General features: G+C 36.3%; 2 protein-coding genes across 8 annotated transcripts in view; one reads left to right on the top strand and one right to left on the bottom strand.

The window, feature by feature from the left end:
• The window catches only part of LOC128212967 (lipoxygenase homology domain-containing protein 1-like), a 79738-nt gene extending 75683 nt beyond the window's left edge, over window positions 1-4055 (top strand). For all 7 annotated transcript variants that reach the window (XM_052918389.1, XM_052918393.1, XM_052918394.1 and 4 more), the window contains one exon: window positions 408-4055. In XM_052918389.1, the coding sequence (XP_052774349.1) occupies window positions 408-1326 (919 nt within the window). In that variant the 3' untranslated portion in view covers window positions 1327-4055. The remainder of the gene's footprint in view (window positions 1-407) is intronic.
• A 1727-nt stretch (window positions 4056-5782) lies between these two features.
• Window positions 5783-8243, bottom strand: LOC128215023 (uncharacterized). Its single transcript, XM_052921755.1, has 3 exons — window positions 7595-8243; window positions 6761-7354; window positions 5783-6072 (listed from the first exon to the last, which is right to left on the bottom strand). Exons 1-3 carry the CDS (start codon window positions 7828-7830, stop codon window positions 5865-5867), a joined length of 1038 nt encoding a protein of 345 aa, XP_052777715.1. The 5' UTR covers window positions 7831-8243; the 3' UTR covers window positions 5783-5864.
• Window positions 8244-13302: the final 5059 nt, after the last annotated feature.

Consider the following 13302-nt stretch of genomic DNA (forward strand, 5'->3'; position numbering starts at 1 on the left):
GTACAAGAACCATAACTCTATTTCAGCTAATCTCAGAGTTAGTGCCCATACTTTTCCTTGTCCGGAGCATAACCTGAAACTTTTTGTTGGAATTTAGTTACATTTCATACAATGGTAAAGCACAATGAGGGGAAGTTTCTTGTACAAGAACAATAATTCTATTTCTGCTAATTACAGAATTATTGCCCTTTGTTACTTTTTCTTGACTGGAGCATTAGTTGAAGACTACTAGATGAAATAAAGTAAAACTTCATAAAAAGGTTAAGCACAATGCGAGGAAGTGCAGTGAAAGAACCATGACTGTATCCACAGCATTGTCAATTTAAGGTGGGATTTCTAAATATTTCACTGACTGTTTTTATGTACTGGTAAAAGTATTAATGTATCAATGTTTATGACTTTAACAGATGGCTTCATGATGAAAAAGATGACTGTCAGACTGAAAGGATTCTCACCCTAGATTATATTAACAAAGGCTCTAAATCAGAGAAAGGTTCACCAGAACCTGCAGGTCTTGTGGAAGTTATGGATGAAAGTCCTGATGGCAGGAATAGAACAATAAATGGAGAAAACGATACAGGGAAGACTGATGATGGTGGAGACTTAGAGAGTGGTGATGGAGTGGACAATAGGATATCAGATGTTGCCAAAGATTCTGTGCCAAATATTGAAAGTGAGGAAGATGAAAAGACAGACGATATTGAAAACAGCCATGATAAAGAAAGAAAAGTGAGTGCAAGAAGTCCAGGAATGTCCACTGAACAGCAAAAGGATGATAATGATGTGAATGAAGAGAAAAAAGAACGGTCTGACTTACAGCAACAAAAAGTTGATGATAAAGAGGATTTATCAAAAGAAGAGGAGGAAACAATGAAAGATGGGGGAGAGAAGGATTTAAATGATGAGACAATTAATGGTGAACAAAGTGTCAACAAGCCTGAAGGGGAATATAACACAGAACCTGTAAACGAATTAAAGGAAGAAGCTGGAGATATTGGAGCCAGAGCCAAGACTGTTTCTAGGGAAGGTCTGGAATCTAGGACAGTTTCTAGGGAAGGGGCTAAATCTAGTACAGTTTCTAGGGAAGGTCCCAAATCTAGGACAGTTTCTAGGGAAGGCCCTAAATCTAGGACAGTTTCTAGGGAAGGCCCTAAATCTAGGACAGTTTCTAGGGAAGGCCCTAAATCAAGGGCTGTTTCTAGGGAAGGTCTCAAATCTAGGACAAATTCTCGGGAAGGCCAAAATTCAAATGCTGTTTCCAGGGAAGGCCCAAGGTCAAGGGCTGTATCTAGGGAAGGCAGTGAGACTTACAGGGTGGCAAAGTAGATGATGTGTTTGCTTCTTTTTCAAGAGCAGTTCAGATTCCTCAGAGCATTCACCTTTTTATATGTTTTTAGTATAAATGCCTTCATATCTTTGTAATGCAATTTCATTCATAAAAAGAAATGAAAATGATATATTTTTACATTGCTCAGTTCTCAAGTAATGAGAAAGAAACTCTTTAAATAAAAGTCTTTGCTGAGAACACTGTACATATTACTAATGGCTCTTCAAACGTCTGTGATATATATACATTCTGTTTCATTTTGTAACATGTGTCACAATTGACCTTGATACATGTATATTTACATTAGTTATTAAGATGTTTTGTATCATTTAAAGGACTTGCCAGATTTTTCTGTATGTTTTACCATTAAACCACAGTTTTGTGTATATCTTTTTACAAGACCAAAGATGTTTTTATGAAGACAAATGTTTATGTATTCCGTCCTTTTATTCATGTGTCGTTGAAATTTGAATCTTATTTGTTTTTTATGCATGTCTGTGATAATTTATTTACCCCATCTATGACTTACTCGGGACTATTGATTGAAGAAACAAATGGTATATTTTTGTATGTTGATGTTATTATTTGATGATTATCATGTTCTTTATTTATCTATGAATTTATTTATTTGGCATTGATATTTTCAAGTATTGTGCTATGCTTACTATGCCTTGTGCGTGATTTAATTGAATGAGATAATAATAATTGAATGTGCTTAAAAAATACTTGCCATCTTGGATGAGTTGATTTGCTACTCATCGGCATAATTTTACACTTCATAACATTTAGCACTTGAGCTATTTCTGTCGTTGCATTTTCATTAAATTTACGCTTGTTCACTCTATCTCGGACCTTTAAACCATTTATAGGTCTGCGACTCTATATACATCTATCTGTTTATAGTCTTTAGGATATAGATTCTCTTCAAAAAGCTCCTTTAGTTTTGTTTATGCAATTTAAAGTTCACTTAGATTATTTTTTATAATATATATAACATGAGTGTTCTCAATAAGAATCCGCTGCAGGCCAAAATCGATGTTTCAAATCGCGATTTAGTAGGTTCAAATTTGGGAAAAGAAGTTTAAATAGAATAAGCAATAGCTGTTCGGTTACTTAATAATTTGAGACGGGTCAACCAACACTTATTGAGAACCCTGTAACATACACAGGGCAAGAAATTATCAAATTTTCCCAAGACTTGATTAACGAGAATGTAGAAGTTTATATATTTCAGCACTAGCACTCAACGGTGTGTGTAGTGTATGCTTAAAGAACTCTTTCAATAACTTGGCATATCAGTGATTTTTTGGTGCAATCTTTTTTACTTCTAAAGGCTGTTTCCCCTTGCGAAAAACTGTCCATTTTTTCCAAAATTTTATAATTTTTTCCCAATTTAATAAATGTCCATTGCATTAATAAATAAAAAAAGCAATGAAATTCTTGAAAAATAAACAAAATCTTCACAATACTTACTCTTTCACAGCATTATGTACATGCATAAAAAAGTTAAAACATGTATATTTGCCATTATATTAGCTATTTTGGCCTGATTTTTTATTTTTCCCAAAGGCGACATTTTTTCCCAATTTGCAAGGCACAGGTGGTAAAAATAATTCCAAAAACAAAATCACTGCACATAATGTTCATTGGTTTCAAGGGACTCGTTCCTGTTTTATAGGGTCAGACATCAGAAACAATAAAATTGTTTGACATGTGAATAAAATATGTGTAACAACCAAAATCATCATGACAAGCTAAAACAAGAGCTCTATTATTAACATACCGGTACATTGAAAAATGCGTGATCGATTGCTCTGTATTGCCCAATAGCATTGGTAAGGCTATTAAAAAATTACGATTTTAGGCTAAAAACTACAAAAATCCGTCTTAATGCAGCCAGGGACTGTTTGGTGTTTGTCGAGAAATGTCAGGCAAACCAATTTAAACAAAGTTCAAAAAATGAATACATGTATTGCCATCATAAAATATGTGAACAAATCCCTTGAAATAGTGATAAGTTGCACATTTTCAAACAAGTATAACATTTAACCAGCATTAAATGTCATGTTCATTGGAAACAATAGCAGCTGAACAGCATTATTAACTGTTTGAACAATGGCTTCTGAACAACATTATAAACTGTCTGAACAATGGCTTCTGAACAGCACTATAAACTGTTTGAACAATGGCTTCTGAACAGCACTATAAACTGTTTGAACAATGGCTTCTGAACAGCACTATAAACTGTTTGAACAATGGCTTCTGAACAGCACTATAAACTGTTTGAACAATGGCTTCTGAACAGCACTATAAACTGTTTAAACCTGATATGACCAAAGAGTTGCAGGACTCTAGCTATGGTTTTATGTATGAAAGCTACATTTGTCCTGCATAAATGTTGCATATTTATTGTTTATTGTGATATTTTTATTGTGCCAATGTTATTTAACATGGAATTAATTGGTGATGTGTTTTTTTTTCTACATTTTTATTTTTGTACTCCTGCCATCGATCCAGTTTTAGATATTACATTGCGCTAGCCTTTCTGTACGGAAAAATAGTGAAGCTCATTACGCCTTAAACAGCAGTGGCTCATTACCAGTGTAGTAATGTTTTGACAAGTTAAATTCATGTCATTAATTGAAATAAACATGGAAAGTATTGTTGATAAGATACATTTCACATATGGTGTAATCATTGTCATCAAGAAATAAAGGTATACAATGCAGTTTAGTATTAAATTTTTAGCTTACCTGGGCAAAAGTGCTAATGGTGAGCTATTCTGGTCGTCCATGCTCATCTTTCATCATACTTATGGTGCTTGTGAATTGTCCTGCAGCCACACATTATACACAATCTTTATGAAATTTTGTCAAAGTGTGTTTCTTTGAAATGATGAGATCCTTTAAGGGTCATGTCAAGTCATTTCAGAGGACACTTTTTGCTCAGTATGCCTGAAACTTTATCGGAATGTTTGTCTCAGTGAAATCTAAGTCGAAACCTTTCAAATTCAAAATGCCTTTTAAGCGTTTAAGAGGTCAAATTTGTGCCAAACGTTTGTAAAACGTGGTCAGAATGATTGCTGAAACTAATATTTAGGTCAAATAAAGCAATAGCCTGTGTCCAGTCAACTTGAAGAAACTTCAATAGGTGAATTTGAACGTTAAACCACTGAATGGCTTATTTTTAAACCGATCTTAATGAAACTCGGTCAGTAGGTGAAGGTCAATGCTGGTTATGTATCATGTCTGGTTAAAAGGTAGGTGTTGTCAAATAGTACATGTTTTAATAAAAAAAATGTAAAAAAAAGTCTAACGATTACAATTTGACCGAATTTTCATCAAACAATTCGGAATGTTTTTTTTGTTTTAAAATCTAGTACAGTCCAATACCATCAATAGGTCATGTGGGGTCAATAACTACGCCATCAAGTGAATTCGTACAGTGTATGACACCCTTCTCTACTGAAGGTTTTCTCAATTCTTTAAAAGGATGGTACTCGCGTCGTTGAAGATTTAATCATCGGAGTGTTGTTGTTGACACGCCCTTTAATGGCTGCATTGTGACTTGACCCCATCACAACTTACAGTCAATGGAGTTATATGTATTGCCATTTATATAGCGTAATGTCGTCGACGTTTTGGAGATAGTGCATCATGGCCCTGAACTATGGTTTAAATAACTGGTATGCCCCTTGGTAAAACGAAAAATGACAACCACGTGTTGTTTTACATGAGTTTATCAATGTCTGCTCGCGCCTACAGGCTACATTATGGCTTGACGCCATCACGACTTAAATTGTGTTTAAGTGCCATTCGCAGTCAAATCCAGACATAGGAAGACTTGAATAAACAGAGTGAGATACAAGAGATCCGGATGTGATACCCTAGCTCTTTGCGAAGCGACCTCTTTATGTGGTTCTTTTACAAATGTACGTGCTCGATGTAAGAATACGACGTTCCTGGGATGAACCACTTAAAACGAGTCTGAGTTCAAACTCGAGACTAAAATCGCATATCTTCATTTTATCCCACAATTGTTATTTGAAGAGCAAAAATGGTAACCATATTAATTAATTACTTACACATTTTCTGTAAAAAAGTAACTACATTAAAGAGAGTTTATCAAATTTAAAAATCCGCTTTTCTTAGCCTGAGTCTCATACTCAGACGTCAGTGAATATTGGCCCAAGGTTAACTCGAAATCCGTCAAACACAATTGAATTAATTTTCGCATATAAAATGTCATCCTTCCATGTATTTCAAATACACTAATTTTGAACGGCACTTTATTTACAAAACTTTTTAATGATCATCTCCCATAAATAAACGAATAAACATGCGGCGAAAAAGACAAACACAATTGTTTTCTCGGCAGACGCCATAAACGATATGACATCATTTGCCTCCGTTTCCGGTTTTAAAGAGAAGAGAAATACCTCAGACCTGTTGACGTTACGTCTGAGGATTATTAACGCTTAATTTCAAATTCACAAAAATCACTATAACATCTCTTTGTGGAACTTTATTCATTGATATTACCGCAAACCAGCCCGATATAATGACGTCTGGTGATTATTTGCGTTCAAAGCTCTCATAGCGTACTTCATTCCGCAGCCAATTAGCCCGTGGGCGTAAGGTTTGGGAACGTGGTGGCGTCTTGACGTCGCATAGACGTCCTCGATCCAGTACAGTGAGTGACGGACAAATGTCGACTGGCCGAAGTGGTACTTTCGCTTTATCATTCTGAGAAAAAGGTGGAAAAGGTTATTTACGTATCTGCTTAAAAGAACTAGAAAAAAGGTGAACAGTTTTTTTGGCATTTTACAGTTAACTAGTCGCGACCAAAAGCACATTTTGTGTTGGATTAAAGATTGATATTAAAATACTAATATAAAAAGGATAAACACGTATTCCCCCGATGCCTAATTATCTGTAATAAAACTTGAATTTAGTGTTTGCCCTACATTTTCAGTCAATCAGAGGCGCTAGGCTTTTAAAATGTTCAATTTCTTATTTGTGGATGATCGGTACTTATTGCCGAAGTTGACTCTTCATTAAGTAAATTGCCTTAACTGCGCGTGCGCATATAGCCACGGCTACGCCGCTCACTTATGTTACTTATTCACGAAGAAATTACTTAATAAACTATTACCTATACGAAGTGCTTACTTATGAAACGCCTCAATTGTCTTATGTTGTGATATACTTAGTATTATGCTTTTATGTCTAACTGACATGCTTTTATATCTAACAAATATGTAAGTATGTCTAACTGAAATACCGCTATCATGTTTAGCATGTGGTCATGTCTAACCGACATGTGATTATGTCTAACTGACATGTTATTGTGTCGACATAATAGCATCATGTCAGTTTGACACAATAGCATAAGATGTTACAACGTTAGACTATTGTGGCGTTCCATACTTACTTGCTGAATTGTTTACACCAGCGCTCCACTTTAACTGAAAGGGGGAGCGTGTGTCCCCCGGTGTGCTTATCGTCGGATGACGTCACGGGTCTCACTGACGTCGTGAATTGCGTATGAATAGTTGATACTGTCGTTGTGGGGCTAGTATTTATGTCGTTGCGAATTCCTAATACTGTAAGTAGCGTTGACAACTTGAAATTTAATTCGTCGTCATGACTATTTCTTCTTCCTATCAAAGCCGACGGTTCTGCAGCACACATCACTGACGGCGGTGGTCGGTACAGCGTGAAAGGCTGCTGGTCGGGCTTATCTATCGTTTCTTGACGTTTCCCCATCGCTAACGACGCCGAGCCCATGTGTAAATTCTGAAGTTGATTTGTTAGGTTACAGCGGTTAGTCATAGTCTCGTTACGATCGAACGCAATTGCGCTGTGAGCGGCCCCGCAGTCAATTACGGCGCAGCATAGTTCTTCCGGCACGTGGTAGTCATGGCAACTTTTTTCAGACCAGCCGATCCAGTCACAAGAGGAAGGTGCGACGTTGCGTTTCCTTGAGGCATGCTGGTACCGCAGTGTGTAATGGCTGCGCACAAACCTGGAAATGTATGAAGATGCACAACACTTTGTTTATGGGTATTTGTAACCGGCAGGGCACGAACGACAACAAAATGTCCCTACCAGATGAATACATACATTCATAACAACGCAAATACCTTTAGCTTTTTGTTAGATATTTTCAACGCTCATCTTAGAAAATAGATGTCTAACAAAACACACCGTTATTTATATTGAGAGTAACCTTGACATTAGGAGCAACAGTAACAATTTTACTTACGCTGCAGAGTAGACACATCCTTTGCCTATGATGAATTTCATGAAGTAGGCCGACATGGTCCTACTATGTGTCCAGGTTAAGGGATTATCGTCGTCAAGCTGCCATTGGAGCCCCGAATGCCCATCTCCAAGGCCGTCATTCGTCCAGTCCGGAGGGTCACAACTCACATGTGACCAGCATAGAAACACACAGCACACAAAGAACAATCCATGAAAACAATCGTTAGTGGTGTCCATTACGCTAATCGGTGAATTAAAATTGATTTTGCCAGTGGTAATGGATTGTTTGTAAATATAGATTGTTATTTAATGTAAGTATTACATGTCGCACGATAAAGACAATGCCAGTCAGTTTAGGGAACCCCAGATATAGACACTCGTGATTTATGTTCTTTCTTATCTAGATCCAGTAGGATAATAGTTAAAATGGCCAAACCTGTTGTCTGTTTACTGCCGCACAGTTGACATGGACTCGTATGTATATAAATACACTCTTCATTTCAAAATCACTGGAAATCAGCTCCATGGTGTCCATGTGTCATTCTAGGTAATTACACACTAAACTTTCATGTACTTTCAAGTACTTTCTTAAGACGCGTGTCTAAGTTCTTGGTCCCAAAATGCATTACATATTTTGTATCATTTAAATATCCTGCCTATAGTTTCTTATTTAGAAATCTGTCTCTGTGATATTGCTTCAAGTCCTGCTTAATGTTAGCATTTTATATAATCTATTTTGTATGGTGGCATATATAACTGCTGTAAGATAACCTGTTAACGTTCGCGAATTGTTTCGTGTTAACCACTTAATTTTCGCGATAAGTATCTAGCTATCTAGTTAATATTCGCGTTACTTTTTTGGTAAGATAAATATCATGAGACTAAAAACAGGCTTGAAAGTGCCCAGAACCGCCACCTATTACCTTTTTAGCTGTACAACATTAACAGGTTATCTAGGTATAGTTTGCGAATTCCACTTAATAAATAAGATACGTATTACCCCTAAGAGTGCGCAGCCATTAAACACATTTTTTTTAAAATCATTATTTGTTTTAATGTAATTGAATGAAGAACAAATTCTGCATCATACGCCTTTGGGAGATAAGCGGTCGAAAGTTTTTAAATAACTTGAAAATGACGTTTTTAGCTCCTTCTTTCAATGTAACTTTGCTGGTGACCAACAATAGCCTCAAAATGACCAAAATATAAAATTCATAGAATCATGATAAAATATCTCCTTAATGAGCAAGAGTTTTTCTAACACATATTTAGTAAGTAATGGGGCCAGACTCGACCCAAGAGACATAATTTGAACAACCTTAGTACAGGCCACTACATGAAACTACATATCAAATATTAATAGTTTTGGATTTGCGGTTTCAGAGAAGAACATTTTCAAATGTTTACTTATAAGTTTATAGGGAACCTGGGACCCCCGGGCGGGGCCAGTTTCGACACAAGGGACATAATTTGAACAAGCTTGTTAAAGGTCCACTACATGAGACTATATATACCAAATATCAATGCTCTGGAATTTTGGGGATGTTACAATATAAATATATAGAAAATTTGAGAATCCCGTGGCAGGACTAGCCTTGACCCTGGGGCATTGTTTGAACAGTTTTGTTGAAGAACCACTACATAAGGCTACATACCAAACGGTTTTTGATTTCAAATTTTCACTATATAAGTATATATATGACCTTGCCGTTTTAGAGAAGATGATTTTCAAACCTATACTGTATAAGTTTTATAGAAAATTTGTGCCACTTTTGGGTGTGGCCACGTTTGACCCAATGGAGATAATTTGGAAAATCTTGGTGCAGGTCCATTTCACGAGGCTGCATACCAAATATCAAGCCTTGCTCGTGCAAGCAAAGCTCGTGAAATGTACACGCAATTTAGGGTTGAACAAATTTAAGCTATTTGAGTCTATTACGAAACCGTTAAAGAGCACACTCTATGAGGAAAGAAGTTGGTCCATGAGGCTAACAGGCAGAAATCTTGAAACTGTTGAAACTGTTGGACGAAGATTGGTCAGACCCTTGTAAAATTGCTTTAACTAAAGAATAATTGTTTAAAGATATTGTTCGTAAAATATGAAAATCTCGGGCAGCTTATCAATTATCATTCAGTGGTCATGTTATTATTGGATAGCAATAGAAAGTGCCCATTCGGCGGGTGACTAGTCCTTGATTCACAAAGTTTCATTTACAAACAAATCATAACCCACTTTCTCACATGAACAAAACAAAGCTAATCTTAGTGATGTTTTGGCAAGATAAAATTCTGGCAAATACACCTTAACCAACGTCACGTAGTGAAACCAAAGGTTATTATTGTAAGAAAACTGGTCACCTCACTGCATCAAAAAGGAAGCAACGACAACCGAAGCCAACCCCACACTAACCTCTCTTAGGTCAAAATCACAGAATTGTATTGATAACATTCAACGGAAACAAGGCTGATTGCGTGATGTCCTCGTTGTGGTTTTGTTCCACTTTTATGTGATATTTTCCCACCGGAGCTCCTGGATATCTAATTTTAGCAGATCCTTATTCAGGACGGAGAGGGTGGATTTGATTATTTCCATCTCCATGACGTTCATTTAACATTGTTTCAACTTTACAATTAACATTTCATCATTTATTCATTTATTTTGAAAGCATGATTTTCTTAACAATCGCCAATCCATCATATATTTGTATTTGTTGAAAGCCACTTAAAGGACACAAAGCTTGCATTTTGTTTCATATTTCACATGTATATTAATATTGCTTACAGCTGTGATTGTAAAAAGGTACTAAGGGCATGGTGAAATCGATTTTGATAGAAATAAATCCACACATATTCCCATTGCTATATGATTTGTGGTGTTGGTGGTGGTGGTGATAGTAATAGTATAAGTAGTAGTAGTAGTAGTAGTGGTGGTAGTAGTAGTAGTAGTAGCAGCAGTAGTAGTAGTAGTTGATGTTGTTTTGTTGTTGTTGTTGTTGTTGTTGTTGTTGTAAAAGTGGGAACATCAGCAGTAGCAGCAGCATTGACAGTAGCATTAGTAGTAATAGTAGAAGGGGTAGCAACATCGTCATAATAATCATCATTATTATCTCTGATATTTGTAGTAGTATCGACAGCAATAGCTGCAGCAGTACAAGCTCTACTATACTAGGACGTTTTTGACCTTATGAATATTTATAAAATAGTCGGTTCTGTTCGGTGAAAATCACTTTTTTTATCACGATCGTAGTTATCACTTGTAAAGGGGAAGTCAACTTCTTACAGAAAATATGTCACTTATTCTAAAGAATAATGACCGGGGGTCGTGATTCTTTATGTGGTCTAAATACCTCCGCCAGCAGCAGGGGTATATAAATGATCGTCCAAAATGAAAATAAATAGTGTAAATAAGTTGTTTCTTTAATTTTGCTTTCGTTGAAAGATTCTTAACCAAGGACTATAATAGAATGCCGAAGTAGTTTATGCTGTATATGACTTATGTCTGAAGTTGTTCTTTCATTTTTGCTTTCTTTGTGAATTTTACACAAGGGCGAATTTACTAAAAAATAAATTTATACGCGTGTAAGTGAAATAGAGTATTGTGTCATGTACTTTTAAAAAAGCAACAAAACAAATCATATCTTTATATGCTCTACGGTCGTTAATAGAGGTTTTTCAGTGAAATAAAATGGTATTTGATATTTCTCACTGTTTTGAAATTTTAGCTCGTTTTTAATACAAAATTATTTCATTTCCGAAACAACGTTACGTGAGCTTACAATTTTGCGCGCTTTTCTGAAAAACAGCATGAATGTACATTGTGAACACCGAAACAATTATCCTCTAAATATAACTGTGTTCCTTCGTCTGATATCCATGTCGTAACTGAAATATGAAAAGTACCTTTTTTCTGTTTGATACACTAATAATATTGTGATTATTTTTTAGGCTGTTTGTGTACATAATACGTACACTACATTGTCAATATTGTCTTACCATCAAGTTAAAAAATAGATTCCCGGAGTGAAAGTGGCACACAAATGTTCGATTGATTAAAACCCTCGCTCTCAGTGGCATGCAATGGCAAGTTTTGCAAATCTTGTGGGTTTTTTAAGCCGTATAGAGACAACTTAGTAAATCATGTTGATATTTATTTAAGACAAATTTCAAAGTTAAATGAAGGATAATGTTGAAGTTCACTCATGTAGCAGAAGATCTAACTCTTTTTTTTATGTCCCGCATATTAAGCATCTTCCTTGTTGACGTCGCGTGGAATAGGTTTGAATGTTGTGTCATATGGAGGATCACGTGATCAAAATGGACCAGCCAAGATTATTATTGTAAAATACAATGCAAAACTATAAAATATGTTTGATAAAAAATAACCTTTATAAACAAACAATTGAATTAACTGATTAAAGAAAAAGGAAAAATCAAGATTAAAAAAAACCTTGGGCACATTAAATGGATATTTATATATAATAACTTGTCCTCAAACTCGTAGGCTCAATCGTAACAACTCGGCCATCTCCGGCAAGCTTCGAGATAGACCTCGTAAATAGTAGTAAGGATATACGAAAGTGCGATGCGGCTGCCGGCGATTAACACCGTTTTCAATCCGCGTAAAGAAGGCCCATTGTAACAACAAGGAAATGGATTGTGTTACATTAAATGTGCTTGTTTAAGAGAAAATATTTATTGTAACCTCAAAGAATGTTCGTTTTATGAATATTTAGATGTTTCCTTATAGTTGAAGCACTCTATTTCCTCTAGAAAAATCGTGAGCACACAGAAAATGTACTTGACTGTCATTGGAATGATCATACGGTTCATGGCATGCATGAATCATTACATCGGATTAAATGCATGCATGGACTAAATGCCAACATTTTCTCAACAGTTATAGGAATACCCTATGAAATGTAAGTTTTAAGTCATACTTTGCCGTGTTATTTTTCACACCATGCCTTGCCATTAAAACAACATTACTATTCTGTAAAATCATTGATTGCATTGTTCAGACTTTTGGATTGTGGTAGGATGGGTGTGAGCTTGGCACCCAGTCAGCTTTACCAGCTGAAATCTCTGCATGCCTTTACTTCAGCATTATTGGGTTTGGGCTGCAGTTTTTTTTTTGTGTAAACAGTTCTGTGGGGTTGAGGTGGGGCGGTGACTATCCACACAGTAAGCTCAATTGTTAGAGTACCAATACAACGTTCATGTGTATATGCACAAGACAATTGTAACCACGGCCTCCCCAGATCTGGGAATTAGTGGGGACTTTGACTTTCAGTACAGCCAACCCCGGCTAAAATCCCCACCCTGCGCGGAAGATCCAATGGCAAAATCCCTGCCAAATTCCCCCACACCCCAGGGACTCTAGGTAAGGTCCATTCCAGGGTTCCCGCTGGCGATCGCCATTGTCGCCATTTGCGACAAAATCGCAAAAGTGGCGACAACTTTTCAAATTTGGCGAATTTATGGCGACAACGATTTTTTTCTAAAATATTTTCTTAAAATGACGTAAGTGGTGACCATGCGGCCTGCATGATAATCGATTCTGTCACTGTCACAAATCAAGCGCATCTGCTGGTGCGACAACAAAAATTAATCCGATAATTAGGGCAAGCAGTCACGGCCCAGTCAACACCTCGCTAATTATTGCAGAATTTTATTGCTTTCACGGATAAACAATGACATCCTTTAACTGTT

Source organism: Mya arenaria, chromosome 13 (assembly GCF_026914265.1).
Source record: "Mya arenaria isolate MELC-2E11 chromosome 13, ASM2691426v1".
NCBI lineage: Eukaryota > Metazoa > Mollusca > Bivalvia > Myida > Myidae > Mya > Mya arenaria.